Source organism: Emydura macquarii, unplaced genomic scaffold (assembly GCF_026122565.2).
Source record: "Emydura macquarii macquarii isolate MOO-44397 ecotype Brisbane River unplaced genomic scaffold, CSIRO-AGI_Emac_v2 contig_1477, whole genome shotgun sequence".
Classification (NCBI taxonomy): Eukaryota; Metazoa; Chordata; order Testudines; family Chelidae; genus Emydura; species Emydura macquarii.
Genome location: NW_027131614.1, coordinates 11,940,758 through 11,960,061, shown reverse-complemented (window position 1 = coordinate 11,960,061; position 19,304 = coordinate 11,940,758). Strand labels below are relative to the sequence as shown.

The following is a 19,304-nucleotide window of genomic DNA, read 5'->3' as shown; positions in this document are numbered from 1 at the left end:
TCTGCTGTGAACAGCGAGAAGGTGGATGAGGAAGAGGATGAGGAGTATAGGCTAGGCGACTGTGGGATCCAGCTGCGCAGTGAGCCAGGACATGTTTTTGACTCCATCTCAGTCCAGCCAGTCCTGCCAGTCATGCACGGGCAAGTCCGACACAGGGGAAGGAACCCCTGGTAAGTATGTAGTTTACTTTGAAATTACAGGCATGGCACCGCCAAAGTAGCAGGACATGTCTTTTGATTTGTTCATTTTTATTTGTGATAGAAGAGATAGTGAAACAAGCTAGAGAAGTAGAGTTGCTATCTGCTTTTCATTCCCCTCTAGAGATAGGCAGCGTGGGCCATGCGGAGCACTTTATTTATGTGCACTAGGATCTCCTGTGAATCCTCTGTGGAGATCTCAGTGAAACTTTTTCATGGAGGAACTCTGCAATCCTCTGCCAAAGGTTTCTGGGGAGGACTACCTTATTTCTTCCATCTCAGTAGGCCGCTTTCCTGTGCCACTCAGCGATTACTTCAGCAGCCACCATTATAGTATGCAGGATAGCTGCACGAGGGCCCTGGTGGCAGTGGGAGGCCAGCAGCAGCTGTGCTTTCTCTTCCTTTTTTAGATTCATAGACTCATGGACTATAAGGTCAGAAGGGACCATTATGATCATCTAGTCTAACCTCCTGCACAACGCAGCCTCAGGAGTGAGATATCAGCTAAAATCACCACTGCCTGTGGAAAATGGTGCCTGTGTTCAGTTCCGTTGCCCTGTACAACTAGAATCATACAACCAAACTATTCCCTCCTCGTTTCTCCAACCCCCAGAAGTCCATATTCACTATGGCTGGTGCTGTGACTGGCTCCACACTGTATCAATCCCAAGGAGAAGTGAGAATGTAGTGCTTACAATTTTTGGGGTGCAAGGGCAGTGAGCTCAGCATCTTGAGTTTCAGTTTCCCTTGTGAACACACTGGCAATGGTGTGTTGCATCTGCAGCTGCTGCAACTGTGGCCTTCAAGATCTCTCCCTGCACACCCATGGAATGCCTTCTGCAACATCATCAAAAGGATGAGAAAGAAGAAGACTCTTGATGACATGTTCCAGGAGATCCTGCAAGCCAGTGCTGCATCAGAGAACAAGACCAGGGCCTGGAGGATCACCCTTGCAGACAGCCTGGGGAAGGATAGAGTTGAGAGGAGAAAGGCACAGGAAAAGAAGAGGGTCATGCAGCAGGGCATATTTGTGCTTCTCAGACAGCAAACAGAGATGCTGCAGACTTTGGTGGACCTGCAGATTCAACAATCCTGTGCTCACCTCCTTCTGCAGCCTATAGAGAACTCAATATCAGGACCTCCCTATAACCCCCCTCAACATTCCCCGTGGCATCTGGGGTCAGTGCACTACCTGTACCACTCCACCCAGGGGTACATTAAAGACAATCAATCACAGATTCACATACACTAACCTGTGAAAGCCACAGTTGATGTGTGCACCTGAAATGGACTTGACTGTTTTCCCCCTTCCTCTGTTCTGTTCCCTTCATTTATTACGTTTTAAATGATTTTGTAAAATGTCCTGGTTCATGTTACAAAATAAAATTCTATTTTTTGGAACAAAATTAATCTTTATTAGTTCACAATATATGCTGGCTGGTGCTAAGCAGATCTGACAGTGACCAGTTACCTGTTACTGCACTGTGTTACACATGCAGTATTTATAGGTGCATTGACAATGTTATATTCCTACTTACACAGCAATCACAAGATTCATACCAGGCTGCAAAAGAGCAAGGCCAGGTAGCAGACACTACAGCAACACACACTACTCTCACTCACTATTAAAGTTGAGTTCTTCTAATAGCCCTTGTATCTGGCTGTTCAAATTCAGCAGACAGCTCCTCCAGCTCTGCCCTCCATCCCAGTGGAAATATTTCCCCCCTTGCTTCACAGCTATTATGCAGGACACAGCAGGCAGCTATAACATTGGGATATTTTTCTCACTGAGGTCCAATCTTGCAAGTAAACAACACTAGCGACCCTTCAAATGACCAAAGGCACATTCATCTACCATTCTGCACCTTTAGAGCCTGTAGTTGAAGCACTTCTGGGTGCTGTTGAGGTAGCCAGTGTACAGCTTCATAAGCCATGGGAACAAGTGGTAGGCTGAGTTGCCCAGGATCACCATTGGCATTTCAACATTCCCAGTGGTAATCCACTGGGCGGGAAAGAAAATCCCTGCTTGCAGCTTTCTGAACAACCCCATGTTCTTAAAGATGTGCATGTCATGAATCTTCCCTGATCAGCCCACATTGACGGTAAAGTGTCCTCAGTGATAACCATACAAAAGTAACCCTTTCTGTTGATGTACTCTGTGGCAAGGTCGTCTGGTGCCAAAACAGGGATATACGTGACATCTGTCACCCCACCACAGTTCAGGAACCCCATTGCTGCAAAACCAGCCACTGTGTCCTGTACACTTGCATGACAACAGCCCCTACAATGGATTTCCCAACTCCAAATTGATTCTTAACTGACCGGTAGCAACTTGGCTTTGCAAGTTTCCACAATGTGATCATCATTCGCTTCTCGTAAGTGCAGCTCTCATTTTGGTGTCCCTGTGCTGGAGAGCTAGGGCAAGTTCGGCGCACAGATCCAGAAATGAGGTCTTGCACAGCCACTGCTCGTCATCCCAAACCTGCATGATCATGCGATCCTACCAGTCAATGCTTTTTTTCTCAGGAATAGAACCGGCAATCCATCACACTCCAGGAATGCCACCAACAACCTTGGAATTGTTTATTTCCATGTCCCACAGCAATCTAGTCTCCAAGGAGTCATCACGTTCTCCACGGCTCCTCTTGCAGCTCTGCAAATACTGCAAGATCATGCATTCTGTGCTTGTAATGCTCATGGCAAAAGTGCAGAGCTGTATAGGCTCCATGCTTCTGTCAGATATGGTGACCAGTGAAGATGGACATGCAGGTTTGTGGGATTTTGAAAAAGAAGACATGAAAATTATGGAATGCAGATGAAATTATGGGATGGAGAAGACTGCATTATGAATTGACCCCATGCTTCCAGTCACCCCTACACAACTTGTTTGGCCCCTTCAGACTTTGCAAAAACTTCCTAAAAGACCTTGCACTGGATGGTGACGAGTTGCACAGTGGGATACCTGCCCATGCTGTACTACACTCTGCATCAGTACAAGCACTTCTAGAGAGTACCATTGACACAAAGAGCCAAGTATTCACACACATAAGCGATGTACTAACTGCGGCAGCTGTGTGCTGATGTAATTTAGGTTGACATAACTTTGTAGTGTAGACATGGCCTCTGTCTATGAACTAGCAATGGTTCATTAGAACTTTTTTTATGTTTCCAGCAAAGCTTTATGCAAACACTTATGCTCTATTGGAATATCCATAAAAACTGTGAGGGTGCTGTTCACCAGTGAATTTTTAATTTGTGTAATATTCACTGGGGGAAATTGCATAGTATTTTCCATCATGGCTACTAGTTTCACTTACTATTATTGCATGATGGTAGCACTCAGAGGTCCCTGTCTGAATCAAGATCACTGTTCACACAGATCAGAGAATCGAAGTAATGTTCTCCAACCTGACCTGAATCTTGCCTATTGAAAGATTTGACTGGCTGAGATATCAGTTTTGTTCATACCTGAACCTTTTTACAAACTTTGGCACTTGTGCATCCACACAGATCAATAGTGACACAGGGCTGGATCACACTGACCGCGCGATTTGGCGGCAGTTGATGGGAGTTACCAAACTAGGCAGAGTAGTTTGTGTAACTGACGTCGACTGCTCAGCTTCCCTTCTGCGTGCTGTTCACACTCCACTGAGCCTGTTCCCGTCGACTCAGTGCTACACTACTTGAGGCGGTGGACTTACTCAGTCGACTTCCTGATCGACTGAGTGGGTCTCACTGACCACTCAATCGATCCTGAAAGATCGATCTAGTGGCAGCAATTTTGCTGCCGTCAGTGTAAACGTAGCCACAGAAACATGTGACACAGTTTCTAACCAAATTTGGAAAGGCTTGCGCAATTATCCAAGAACATTGTACACATGTGTAATTGATTTTTTTATTATTTTTAATCTTGGCACCATCAGTCATTTTGGAATGTTTCTGTGCTGATTTTGGTTTCATTTAAGAAGATATTTTATAGGATCATAGTCTCTTTCTTTCTCTTATCCATGGTATTAAGGTATCCCCTCAATCTATTTATTCTTCTGATATACTTATATAGCACCCATTAGATTGTATCAAAGAGCAGACTAAATGATGTCGTATAAGCAACTATATTATTAGATATTGGACACATTTGAAAACAAGACTGCTATATCCTGACACTTCAAAGGAATGGAATAATGCAGCATAGCAGGGGCTAATATTCTGGAGCTGCTTACAGCAAAAAACAGAGAATTTATCTGGACTTGGTAGAAAATACTGATCTATTTTTCCATCAAATGTGGCACGTTCCAAGGAAGAGTGACATTAAGAGAAAGGTAGCTAATTACGCCACATAGTCTGCTACCCACAGCACTAACACTAGGAAATGGAAAATTATAAAGACTAAGTGGTAGATTTTGGATTTGCCACAAACCTTGCAGATGGGATTAGTGTTGTAATGCACTGTCCCAGGACCAGTGCAGAGAAAGAAACACCCATTATGCATGCCATCTCTTTCCACTCCTACCTTGCTCAAAGAGGGAAGTAATATGCTACTTGTCTGTCCGAGCAAGTACAAACCCCACACAAGAGAGGAAAGGGTTACAGAGCTGCTGTGGGCCCAAGCAGCTCCACCTTACCACACCTGCAATGCATGCACAGGGCATAAAAGGGGAATGGAGTAGCTCACTTGCAAGCAGATAGTGGAGGTGAGCTGACCTATTCTCTGAACTCCTGAGAAGGAGCTCTTGCTGTGTGAGGCCTGGTTATAGTGACCTGGTCAAGTCTACAGAGAAGGGACCTGTGACTCTTTGAAGTTTAGAGACTTTATCTTTGTGTTTAATTCATTATTTTATCCTGTGGGAACAGAGGGGACTGATAGAACGTGATCTAGGGAGGCAGCTGCATAGCACCTGAGTTGCCTACCATTGGGCCCTGGATTGGAGCCCGGCGGAGCGGGTGGGCCCAGGATCCCCTACCAACTCCTAAAGAAGGACAACCATGGATGTCTGTCTGTTGGTGGGGAACCTACTTGGGGGAAGACCTTAAAGATACAAGAGCGTGGACCATAAGACCTTGATTGAAGGGGGAAGACCTGAATTGCTTGCTTAATCCCAAAGACCTCCTTGTTATGGGACTCTTTTTATATATGTATATATACACACATATCCCAAAAGGAGTGGACTTGAAAATGTGATCTGACTGGATGGCTGCATCACTGAAAGGACAGACCACCACAGGGTGTGGAGAGATAGTAAGAAAGGGGAATGCCCAGGAGGAAGTCAACCTGCCACACCCCTGCCCAATCACTAGGCTGCACTATAAAATCTTGACTGGTGTGGAGAATATGAATAAGGAAATGTTATTTACTCTTTCACATAGCACAAGAGCTAGGGATCACCCAATGAAATTAATAGGCAGCAAGTTTAAAATGAACAAAGGAAGTACCAGTCAACCTGTGGAACTCTCTATCGGGGATGCTGTGTAGGCCAAAACTATAACAGAGCTATAAAAAGAACTAGATAATTTCTTGGTGGATAGGTCCATTATTATTAGCCAGGATGGGCAGGGATGCAACACAATGCTCTGAGTGTCCCTAGCCTCTGTTTGCCAGAAGCTGTGAGTGGATGACAAAGGATGGATCCCTTGATGATAGCCTGTTCTGTTCATTCCCTCTGAAGCACCAGGCATTGGCCTCTGTCAGAAGACTGGATACTGAACTAGCTGGATCATTGGTCTGACCCAGTATGGTCATTCTTACCTGGTGAGTGTTCCCCGTCATCACTCCAGTAGGATAATTCCTCTGCATTCCAGATCAGCTGTGTGGGCTTGTGCATTTGGATGTGAGGTGGAAACAAGTATCCATCTACCTGGCTTTGGAAATAAAATAGGGAAGGTTAAATATTTGGTCTCATTCCTTCTTACGTGGAGAAGGGTTCCTCTAATATTAGTAAAATAATTTGGATTAAAAATACTTCTAAAACACTAATAATGAAACTTTATGGTATTATATAAAATATAAATTTCCTACGAGGGACAGCATAGTCTTCTTTATCATGCCTGATCAAGTTATATAGCTGTGTCATTGAATTTGTTGTAATTTTTATTTGAAAAATATTGTTATGAACATAGGTGACATTCTTTATTCATCCTTTATTCACTATCAGTTTACTTTGGAAATTTAATTTTACTGGATTTATTTTTTATTATATTTTATTATATTTAAATGATATCACGTGTGTATATATACATGTGGAATGTTTGTGGTGGTACGCCTGTAATTTAAAAATAATGATAATTACGTAACTGAAAGTCATTAACCATACAATGATCTTGAATTCAGATAATATGACCTGATCAAACATGGTACATATTGTAGGTGGAAAATCAAATATTTGTTAATTAAAATGAATATGATCAAAGAAATATTCTTAACATCTACCAACATTTGTCTCATTGTAAAAACACTTCTATGTTAATGCTTCAGGCCCTTTTATAGTGGAGTCTTGACAATGTTTAATACTCATGAAATACCTATTACTGTCATAATAGTACAAGATTATTCTAAATTTCTTCCCCCCTTTTTGCCTATTTCCACATGCCCCATGTAGGAGGAGTATGCTGTATAATTATAGGAGGAGTATACTGTAAAAGCAGTGTACTTGCCTGGTATGTCAGCATCTGGAAACTCTCTGCTAATTACTGGGGTTGAAATTCCTGACCTGAACAGATATACGAGGAAATACATTTTAATTCTTAAGTGCAGCAGAATAAAAAAACAAACAAACATTTTATCTTACCGAGATGCCATATCAGCCTTGTTCTTTTGAGGGTTGTATCTCTTTAAGCAGTGTTTGTTCTTTTAATAAAAAAGTACTAATTGATATGCTCTCCCAGTGAGCTGTTAAAATGAGTAGCTGTCATTCCTAGGGCAGTGGATGTACCATTGCCTAGAACAGTCAAGCCTTTAATGGGCCTCCTTACCTGTGCCTGCATGTATAGAGATACAATTTGATTATGTAGATCTGTGATGGGGGTGTATTTGGCCTTTGTGGCTTCCTGCTGGGGCTCCATGGTCCTACTATACCATGCCCCTAGAAGCAGTGAGCTGAAAGGAAAAGAATAGCAAAGATGGGTCCTCCACGCTTGCCTAGAGAGGGCTCTCTGGAGCAGCCATTTTGGAAACCACAGAGATCTTGTCCTCCAAGGGCTAGAGGGGTTAGCACAGCCAATCAGGTGCATAGAAAGCTGGCTAGATCATCAGGCTCAATGGCTCGATGTCTAGTTGGCAGCCAGTAACAAGTGTAGTTCCCCAGGGGTCAGTCCTGGGGCCAGTTTTGTTCTTCATCTTCATTAATGATCTGGAGGATGGAGTGTATTGCACCCTCTGCAAGTTTGCTGATGACACTAAGCTGTGGGGAGTGGTAGATATGCTGGAGGGTAGGGATAGGATACAAAGTGACCTAGACAAATTGGAGGATTCGGCCAAAAGAAGTCTAATGAGGTTCAACAAGGACAAGTGCAGAGTCCTGCACTTAGGACAGACAAATTCCATGCACTGCTACAGACTGGGGGCCGACTGGCTAGGAAGCAGTTTGGCAGAAATGGACCTGTGGTAACAGTGGACAAAAAGCTGGATATGAGTCAGCCATGTGCCCTTATTGCCAAGAAGGTTAACGGCATATCGGGCTGCATTAGTAGGAGCATTGCTAGCAGATTGAGAGAAGTTATCATTCCCCTCTATTCGGCATTGGTGAGGTGGCATTTGGAGTATTGTGTTCAGTTTTGGGCCCCCCGCTACAGAAAGGATGTGGACAAGTTGGAGAGAGTCCAGCAGAGGGCAACAAAAATGATTAGGGGGCTGGAGCACAAGATTTATGCGGAGAGACTGAGGGAACTAGGTTTGTTTAGTCTGCAAAAGAGAAGGATGAAGGGGGATTTTATAGCAGCCTTTAACTACCTGAAAGGGGGTACCAGGAAGGATGGAGCTAGGCAGTTCTCAATGGTAGTAGATGACAGAACAAGGAGCAATGGTCTCAAATTGCAGTGGGGGAGGTCTAGGTTGGATGTTAGGAAAAACTTTTTCGCTAGGAGGGTGGTGAAGCACTGGAATGAGTTACCTAGGGAGCTGGTGGAATCTCCATCCTTTGAGGTTTTTAAGGCCTGGCTTGACAAAGCCCTGGCTGGGATGATTTAGTTGGGGTTGGTGCTGCTTTGAGCAGGGGGTTGGACTAGATGACCTCCTGAGGTCCCTTCCAATCCTAATATTTTATGATTCTATGATCAGGGCCTTGCTGAACCAGAGAAAAAGAGTTGCCTAGCCTTGGCAGTCCAGTTCCTGGCTGGAACCAGAGGAATGCAGCAGAGTTCTTCTCTCTGACCAATGGAGTCTGGCAACTAGACAGAGTTCATGGCAGGCTGAATTTAAATAGCTGGGGTGGCAGAGATCACAGTATCTCACCCAGTTTCCAGGAAGGTCTCAAGAGGTGAGTGTTCCCTTTACAAGATGTCTCTGAAGATCATATTTTTGGACACACTCAAGTATCAAACACAATACATAAAAAAATACATAAACTGTCCTCAGAAATTGCAGGCACAAAAAAAGGAGGCTACTGTTTATAATCCAGATTGAGATTTTCAAAGAAGCATATTGGAAGGTGTGTATAAATCCCCTAGACTACTTTGAAAATTTCATTCTTGGAATTTAATCCTGGCATGCTGAAACCTTACAACATGGTATTCATTAAAATAATAATTGAATTCTTATTATGTGCTGCTGACAGCATGGTCATTGCTGTACCCACACTTAGAAGAGATCTGACTCAAGAAGTTTGTAATCTAATTAAAGCAGACTCTGAAATTTGGAAACAAATGATACACTGGCTGACTGTTCAAACTTAAAGCAAAGTAGGTCTCATGGAATGATCATTAAAAGGATCTGCAGAAGAACTTTAGATTTAAAGGAAGGATTTGAAAGAAGGGGAGGTTGTACTGTAATGAACAATCCTGCTTTTGTTGAGGCAAGGATTAGAGTACAGAATAGCCCTTTTTGAAAAATCTAACTTTTATTATTGGTTTCTGTAATGTCTTTTATGCAAAGATCTCATAGTGATTTTAAATCATCATAATAAATATGGGCTTGTACAATAAATTACAATATCTTAACTGAACATTAAATTGATGTGTAGAGTACAAAGATAGTCTTTTTAGAGTTCTGGACAGTAATCAGTTGCCTTTCACCCACAATGACAAAGTTCCTCTGTGAGAGCCATAGAAAACCTTCATAACAAGGAAATTGAGGGATTTGAAACATGAAACTTACTCTAAAATATAAAAATGACTATATTCAGAATCTGTTATTTGTAAACATCTCCCTGATAGGAAAGAATGTGGTAGACCAATAATATAATAGTAATACTTAACCATTAGAGAGTACTTTAGTTCATACATGCATAGTTCTTTGGAAACATAATTAGTCCTTACAACATCCTTGTAAAATATATAAGCCTTATTTTACAGCTGAGCAACTGTGAAAATAAGGCTACGTAGTTTTAAGTATCTAAACCCATATTTAGGTACCACTTTAGGCATGCATGGCAAATGAGTGATAGAACCAGGATTAATGCTCAGAAATTCCTGTATAGCAGTGTCATGCTCAATTGACTAGATTATGCTGTTCCCTTGAAAAAATTGATATTAAGGAAACATCTCAGAATTGTAGACTTCAGAATCCCAGATCAAGTTCTCTGTGAAGTCAGGCCTTAAAATTAATAAGAAAAATGAGAAAACAAAATCCCTCCGCAAAATACAAACAGGCTTCTGAATTTGTCTCACAAAAAAGGAAGAAGATAAATTTCACTCCTCATACACAGGATTACATTCCCAACACTATGTCAGAGCTGGAAATTAGATTGGAATAGCAATTCTCAAACTGGTGGTGACTCATGTGATGGCTGTCAGACTGGTGGTCCGTAGAGAGCTGACTGGTCATATGGTGGTGGCTTTCCTCTCTCTGTCCAGCTGCTACATAACAGTAAAACACAGATTTCACAATGCATTAAATGTTTTCTTGTAACTTTTATATTGAGAGGCTTGATGTAGTTGTTGGGATGTTATTTGTGCATTTGCAAACAATATGGGAGACTTCCATGTGATCCATGAGCCAATCTCTCTACTAAGATGTTTGCTCGTAAAAAGTTTCAGAGGACTCCTGAATTGGAACATATTAGAAAACCCCATTCTAGAGTAGCTTAATGACTACAGAAGTTTGATTCTTTTTGGCAATTGGATATTCCATTATCAAGAGATGTTTTCTCTCTCAGTCTTCTCCAGCTGGGCCAGCACTCTGTGTTCCACCAAAGAGGCATGGACCTCATTCAATAGGCAAGGTGAATTGCAGATCTAAATTGAAGCGTGAGTTATCCCATGTGCATGTTCACAAAGCCCCCACTATCTAGGCCATTAATTAATTTAAAAATAAAACATAATTTAATCTCTATGAAATCCCTCTGGTACATCCTGCCATCTTGAGAATGGAACTAAGATGAAATATCAATACCCCATTAATCTGTCTTTCCTTTTGTTTTGCAATAATGGAACTAAAGTAGCAATTTAATATCTGATTCTTCTCAAGGGACTGCCTCCTGTATTTGTAAGGAGATGAAGTCAGTAATTTTCTGAGATCTTTTCCATCTCTGACATCTATGATCCCAGGAGTTGCAATGTGACTTTTGGTAGTTGTGGTATCATGGAACAATGCATTCTGGGGTGTTCCTGTCACACAGGAATTGCCAGGGAGATTTCATAGAAACAATAATTTTGTATGATATTAGCCAAAACTAATTTCTGTGCAGAATACTCCCAACAGTCTCATCTGTAGGAGGGTATGCAACATAATTCAAGGAATAACTCAATTTTTAGTTTAGTTTAGCAGTTCACATTTGAGCATTGGCTGCATCTCAGGTAATTTGGGCAATTTAATATCCAACTGCACTCTGTTTTGATAATATGAATGCTCCTGTTGCAATCTGTATTTTGACTTTAAATTCAGAGAATCCTAGTCAGCAAAGCATTTAAGAATGTGTTTAACTTTAAACATCTGAATAATTTCATTGATTAAAGTACTTTGCTGAATCAAGGCTATAGTGTGCAGTTATGTGTCATCTCCATGGTTGTGGTGATTAATTTTTCACTTTGTAGTGTAATTTTTATATGGTAATATAAAAAAAAAGGTTGTCTTGCTTGGATTAGTCATTTACAATTTTAGTGTGTCACTCAATGCCAAGAGAATAATTAACACTGTAGATAAGAGGGCACCTATATGCAAATATATTTCCAGCATTTCAGCAATATTATACTGTAAGTATCAGAAACATTTATAGAAAGTATTACTCTTTCAGAAGATAGGAAGTCAAAAGAAAATATTTTCAGAGTTTGATTTTAAAAGAAAACTAATATTTATCTCTTTGCTTACATTAATTACTGACATTTCTCAAATAACACTGTGCTTATAGAGTATTTATTTTATTTTTAGGAGTGTGAAAAGAAGTTTCTCCAAGTGGTGGATAAGAAATGTGCTCTAATTACAACCTCGAATTTATTTTTTCGAATTGGTCTTTCCTTCCTCTGATGTGGACATGTGGGATTTTGACAGAAGTGTTTCAGTGAGGAAATGTAGCTAAAATATTTTGACTTCTAGTTTTATAGCATATTCTTTTCCAGATGGTGGGGTCAGTATTGCACTGATTCACATTCATGCCTGTTCATACTCATGTATCCAGTGCAACTCTGTCAAGCCTGATCTTGCAGTCCTTATTCAGGCAAAACTTGATCCTGGAGTCCATGGGACTTTTGCTTGAGAAAGTACTGCAGGACTGGACCCTTAGCTGTACATAATCTGAGAAGTAATAATTCTTGTATATTTATACAAATTGCTGTATACTCTGTAGTTCAGAATATTTTACAACTTCTCAATACATTCTATGGGTCAAATCCTGACCTGGTTTCCACCCTCTGTAGCTGCTCAAATTAGCACAGCAATAACACTGTCCGTAATTTCTGCACAGAAATTTCCAGACTGGCCAGGGGATGTTGCCATAGAGAACAGGGACTCCCACTCCCTCTTATCTCCTGGATAACTTCCAGTACACTTCCTTTGCTGGGTCCCAGGAGAGGCAGGTGGGATGGTGGCACTAAGTTGGTATCTTTTGATTGTGGATAGGTAGGGGTTTGAGTAAGGTGCTTACTCCCTCTTTCCACCTGGCCACATGCTATAACAGAAGCAAAACTGCAAGGAAATGGCATTGCTTGCTTAGATACAGTAAAGGTGTCTACATTTGTTTCTCTAGGAGACACAAAATGCAGCTGATTTCACATAACCAATCACCTCTACTGTAGGAGATCACTGTACAGACAGTGTGGATGCAGAAAAATATTGGATATTAGGAATCAAGTGTTTACCCATATTAAAGAAAATAATGTGTAACACTAGAGGGCAGGCAGCTATTTCCAAAAGGTCTCGTTACCTGACTTGGATTTAAAGAGACATGCTATCAGATGGCCAGAATTTTCAGAAGTATTTACTAGTTTTGGGTTCCTCGCTTCCTGAGTGCTTTGCAGACTAGTGGTCTGACTCACCATTACCCTGCAGCTGTGTCATCATTTACATCAGTGTAGAGTGATTGTAAAAATGCTACCAAATCAGACTGGTACTATTTGATATCCTCTTTGCACTGGTGTAAAAGACTATGTAAGATGAAGGGCAAAGGAGAATCAGGCTTAAGATCCTTCTCCTAAAGAATTTTTACCCTGAGTCCTGTGTGGAATCAGAGGCAGTTGAAGTGCATGCAAAAACAAGGGTCTCTGCATGCCATACCTTTGCAGTATCAGATCCTAAATAATTAACAGAAGGCTTTGTGCAGGGCTTCCCATGCGAACACTGGCTGAAGCATGATGCAACACAACTCCCCTTAGAAGACATTCAGCAAGAATGAATCAACACAGAAAAGCAGCATGAAATGAGAAAGGAGTAGCGAGTCTGATCCTTTTTTCAAACGTGATGCTACTCATAATTTAGTGTGACACCTAAATACTACAGGGGCAACACTTAGAAATGCATAGAAATAGAATAGATTTGATAGAAATGCCCTCTTGGAGGAACTGAGACAGAGTTCATCTGTGGTTTGAAGTACTGTGTAGCTTGATTCAGTATTTCAAGATGTACAATAGAATTTAAAACATATTGTATAGGGATGACGTTTGTGTTTACCAAAACCACCAAAAATTAAATATTTGTGAAATAGAAAATGAAGGCAATAAAAACTTTGGAAGACCTCAAGACAACAAAGGAAAAATATTTCAGCACTTAAGAGACAACGTTTTTGGTGTAGCAACAAAATAATTGCATTCTGTAGAGGAAAAGGCACATAGTAAAAGAATTTGTTTAGTCCCAGTGCTGAAAAAGTGAAGATATGTAGAAGTTGTGTGATTTTTAACCTTTTAAGAAGAGCTTGGGAAACCTAATGTATATTTAATGTTAAAAAATGAAAATTCATTTTAATATATATCAACATGTAAGATATATTTAAATAAGTACATTCCTGCATGCTGGTATGAAATCCAGATTATTCCAAACACAGTATTTGTCCATACAAGGAGAACTCATATGGAATGGTTCTCTGAATGGCTATTTAGTCCTTTCTAACCCCACTGAGCAAATACCTTGTGTACCTTTCTATGCGGCATGTGTCCTAAAAGATAGCATAGGACAATACTCAAGTGGTCTGTCTGTGAACAAAATCATTGTGTAATGGAGGAGGAGCAGAAACAACTCATTTACTTTCTGAGCAGGAGGAGCAGAGCTATTTGGTTGGTAACATGAAGACCAATCAAACTTGTCTTAGATCGGTCCTACTTCCTGTTCTCATGTTACTTCTCCTTGCCCCATTGCTGGGACTGCTCAGCAAATAGGAGTTACTACAGCCCTAGAGCTAGGGGTCAGATCTTTAAATGTTGCTCTGCTCAGCCTAACTGATTTAGGAGCCTACCTCTCATTGAAAGCCAATGGCACTTATGCTCCTAAGTACCTAAGTCACTTCTGACATAGGATCAGATTTCTAAAGGCATTTAGGCTTGTGGGATTTTTGAAAGTGCTTCGGTGCTAACTCCTATTAAAATCAATGGTAGGTAGGTACCCAGACTTTTGAAAAATCACCTATCTGCATCTTTAAATGCCTAAATGCCATTAAACATCTTGCTCTCAGATTCCTAAATCCCATTAGGTGATGCAATGCTGAGTGGAGAAACCGCCTAAATATCTTTAAAAATCTGAGCCATAGTGATTACCCTTAGGTGCCTCCAGGAGTGAAGGAGAGGGATAGTCAGGCTGGTTTTCCTTTTTTAATTAAAAAAAAAAGAAAAGAAAAGAAAAAAAGAAAGCATCTAAGTGAAGTTGGAAGCCAAGGACATCTTTCACTTCTGGTCCCTGGTTGATGGATATCTTCCTGATCTCAGTGCATGGCTAAAGTGTGTGTTTGGTGAGTGTCAGATTTTGATGCAAAGAGAGCTGAAGCTTTTGTTGAGGGATCAATCTTTCCCCTGATGATTGTTGGGAAGGCATGCTTCTCCCTGGCTCTTCTGTATCTTTGAACTTGTTCCTAGTTGACTATCAGTCTTGGAAGAGCCTGCCGTCCAATTTAGTATAACAGGCGAGCCAGAGAGCCCCTTGAGCATGCTTAGTACCTTGTCCAGAGTCAGTAACCAGAGTCTTAATACCATTTAATACAGTCAGGCAGCATGGATTCACAGAAGGCCAGATTAAAGCATAGGCAACCTAGACACATGGCGAGGGCCCAATTTGTGGAGTGTGTGTGTGGGGGGGGAGATGCACCAGGTCACAATGCCACTCATTCAGATTTGGTCCTGCTGCTGCCGCTCTCCCCTCCCCACCATCATGGTGAAGCAGAGGCTGGGCCATATCTGAGTGGGCAACAAGGCACCAGCGCTGCTCCTCCATGCTGCTTCCATGGGGCTGGCTCCTCCACCAGTACCTAAACCAGAGGACCTGCCAGAGCTTCACTCCCATCATCCAGGAGGTAGATGGGAAACTGTAGTGAGTGCCTGCATGAGGGAGCCCCCGGAAGTTATGGACACGAAGGGGTTAATAGGGTAGGGTCCATGCCGCAGGAGCCAGTCACTGATTTGAATAGGAGAGGGTTAAGTGACTGGCTCTGGCTGCATGGATGTTGCTTAGTGCAACATCTGTGCAGCAAGAGCCAGTTACTTACTGGCCTGGACAGGAGAGGGTTAACTAAGCAATATCCAGTAATGTGTTAATTCAGCCCTGGATTCATAGACCTCATTCTCAAGAATGGGGCCCAAGTGGCTCTCCTGTTAGACAACTTAATGCTATTGAAATTGGCATAATGTACCTATCTTCAAATGGAAAACACCTGAGTTCAGAACAGATGAAACAGGGCCCAGGATACTTATGGAGCTTCTGTTTTGGAGGCCACTGCAGTCATTAAATACCCCTAATGATATTTCTGAATTTTATATTCTTGTTGTCTGGAGCAATCTCTGATGAAAGTCGTCATGGATTTGTATTGGGCATTATGAGACGAACAAAAACTATCCCAAAGGTGATAAGGGCAAAATCATTAAAATAATGGCTAAAGATACTATCTGCTAGGACACAATAGACAAAGAGGCAATAGCTTACAACCCAAACATGAACTGAGAGAAAGATGGACATTTTTGTAGATATTAATTAGATATGATTCTGTGCTTGTAACCTCAAGGTTTCGTTCCAGTGAGCTAGAATTTCGTGGTTCCTAGACACTGCTAAGTTCATTCAATTTAAATTTGTTTTTTAATATTCTCCATGTTCTAATAAACATCACTTCATTTAAGATGAACTGTAGGTAATTGACATTTATGTGAGGTTAAGTGCTGCAGATCATTATCCAAAGATGAAAACAAGACTCAGAGTTCAGAGGAGCCTGAAGAGGGATTGTGGGACTCATCTAAGCACTTGATTAAAAACATAAGCAAGAAGGGCACTTATTTCTAAAAAGTGCTGCTGAGACACAAATTGCAGTCTGTATATGCGAGGGGGAAAGCATAGGGAACTCAAAAAAGGAGGTGCTCTTACACAGATTTTCCCTTCTATAAAAGTACACACTGAAAATATGCAATGTTGTTGTAACCATGTCGATCCCAGGATACTAGAGACAAAGATAATATCTTTTATTGGACCAACATCTGTTGTTGTGAGACACAAGCTTTCAAGGTCCCACCCACCTTGTCTCTCCAATACACTGAAAATAGAGAGAGATGCTTCTGATTGGTTTAAATAGGTTATAAAAATAACAAATTCACATTAAGCACTTAGTAGTATATTGAGACATTTGAAGGCAAGATCCTCAGCTGGAGGATATCTCCATTGCACTCAAAAGTCTTACAAAATGACCTATGGTAGGTTTCAGTTGAATCTTTCAGCATGTTCTTTATTGAACATTTTGGGATGTATGCTGGGTGGAGCTACTATGTAGTGCCCCCTTCATGACTGTGCCCATGATGGTACTGCAGGCACTCCATGCTTTAAGCCACAAGTTTTGGAAGCCTTCTTGAAGCAGAGTGTTCTGTGCAATAAGCAATCTCTAAATAGTCAAGTAACAAAATAATAAACTTTGAATTTGACTTTTTGTGCCTTTAAATAAACAAAACTCAAAGGAAAGCACTTAGTGGCAGTGTTTGCAGGCAAGGCCCTGACCTGGCCCTTGGGTTCTGGGCTAACACTGAGGAGCTCCTCTTCTGTCCCACACTCACCTAGCACTGCCCCTGAGAAGACGCCTTCTTAACTGGCCTGCTGGCCCCTTGTTGGTCAGTGTCTCATCCTGGCCCTTCTAGACCTCTGGAGGACTCAGTCTTGTTGGTAGCCAGTCTGAACAAGTTTTACTTGCACAGGGGTGTCGGGGCACTGAGACCTGCAGCAGGGGGAAGAAAAAGCCTGAAAGACCCCATCATAGAATGATATAATGTTGTGGGTAATGAAAGTTTGCATGTATGAATCACTAATAACTATTTTCTAGCTAATGTTGTCTTTTTAGTGTTTGGAATGTTAGGTGGTAGGATGTGGCCGGGAATAAACTACCTCACTCTCATCCCCAAAGGGCAAGTCAGAAAGAACAATTCAGAAATCTATATTATATAACATTTTCATATATGTTTTTCATCATATAGACTTCAAGGAGATAACTTGGCAGAGGATGTCTCACTAGTGTCTCAGACGCCTGAGCAAGCGGTATCAGATTCCAATGGTAAGTGGAGTCAAATAATATATTGTAGTCAAAATATAATTAAATACGTTATTTAGATTTAAACTCCGCACCAAAGAATGCTTGGCCAGCGCTGATAATAAAAATGATAATAAAAAAGAGTTATGTACTAGCTCAAAAGAGCAGTAGTACTTCTATGATTAGAGGTGTGCATTGAGATCATGCTATTTAGCAGTCAGCAGGCAACCTATGTTTTCTTCCAAAGAGAAATCCTGCCTCCAACTGCCTCAGCCTTTCTCCAGTTCCCACACCAACATATGGGCCTTGTGGTATGCTTGAGGCAATTTTGGGCAATTTTGGACCAGGATGGGGAAAATGCCTGTGGAAATGGGCCTTCTTGTGAATATTCTGCCAAAGGTCTTTCATTTTCATACCCAAGGGGGTCTAGCTTGATCTCAAATACAGCAGTATGTCCTGGGGAAGGCGGTAGCCCCTCAGATAGGAACAATTTTGTGTGCAAAATGTCTAGATATAAACAACTTTGATGTGGATGTTTTATGGATTTTATCAGTCAGCCACCAGTTAGGCCATTTTTGAGTCTGCTAAATAAAAGCAAAACAAAAACAGAACTACTATGTACTGTAACAAACCTATTTTTACACATTTCACAGAATGCCATCCTGTATAACTGAAGAGAATAGCAATCTAAATCTTTTGCTGGTATTTGCATAGTCTTAAATTGTTGCTCCGTTCCTCACCCTCATTTTGCAAACCAGTGAGTGTCAGGGTTAGTAACTGAGTATGTGTCAATAAATAGAAAATTAAGCTTTTGTGTGGAGGTTAGCTCTCCCCCTGCCCTGCCCTGCCCAAACACCTGTGCCCCCAAAACAATAATAAACCCTACCATGCTGTCGCAAATGATCACTTTACAGCTCTTCGCTAGCAGCAGAAGGTGGGCAACATAGACTTCAGTAACTCCGCCAGTGGTTATGGGTCTATTCCAGGAGTGGTTAGGTGAGGTTCTGTGACCTGCAACATGCAGGAGGTCAGACTAGATGATTATGATGGTCCCTTCTGGTCTTAAAGTCTATGACAGGACACTCCTGCGTGGGGTGGAGACTCCTGCATCTGTTGGCCATTAGGAGGAATTGAGGACCTTTCCCCAAATCCTGTGCTACCTCCCCAGAGATTCTTAAAGAGAGAAGGAGGGAGCAGGTATCCTCAGATGTAGGCAGGTAAGTGACGCAGGAACCCCCACCTCACCCTACACACATCTGCCTCTCGTGGGTGAGGAGCTGCATACCAGCACCCCACTACCCAGATAGACAAAAAATACCATAACCTCTAGGGAAGAGGAGAGAGGGCAGCAATGATGTGCTGCCAAAATTTTAACAAGGGGCTCTCTCAGAAATGTTCTGCCTCATAGCATTCCCTGGGCAAAATATTCTCCTCTTAAACTATGTTTTTTTCTCAAAAAAAAAAAAAAAAAAAAAAAAAAAAAAAATCTTGACTAGCAAGATATTCTGATTTCATAAGTAGGCACAGTCCAGAAATAGGCATGAAACTCATAGCTGCCCATCCAACCAATCTTTATTATAGTTACAGTACAGCTTGATTTCTGCAGGTCTTATATTTCCCGGCAGTCAGTATTGCATGAGTGGTGATAATCATCTCCAAGCAGTAGAAAATCTTTTAAACACTGTTGGAAAACTCCTGCAATACCAAGCAGAGCTATTATATTACATTTCCAATTTTTAGTTACATCCTACGAGAATGCATCATATCATTAAAAAAAAAAAAAAAAAAAAAACCTAGCAGAGAGGTTTATATTATCAGGCTTGTCCAATGT

General features: G+C 41.4%; 1 protein-coding gene across 3 annotated transcripts in view; it reads left to right on the top strand.

Moving 5' to 3' along the window:
- Nucleotides 1-19,304, top strand: part of CUNH8orf34 (chromosome unknown C8orf34 homolog) — a 239,953-nt gene that overhangs the window by 176,650 nt on the left and 43,999 nt on the right. For all 3 annotated transcript variants that reach the window (XM_067553651.1, XM_067553650.1, XM_067553652.1), the window contains one exon: nucleotides 17,421-17,497. In XM_067553651.1, the coding sequence (XP_067409752.1) occupies nucleotides 17,421-17,497 (77 nt within the window). The remainder of the gene's footprint in view (nucleotides 1-17,420; nucleotides 17,498-19,304) is intronic.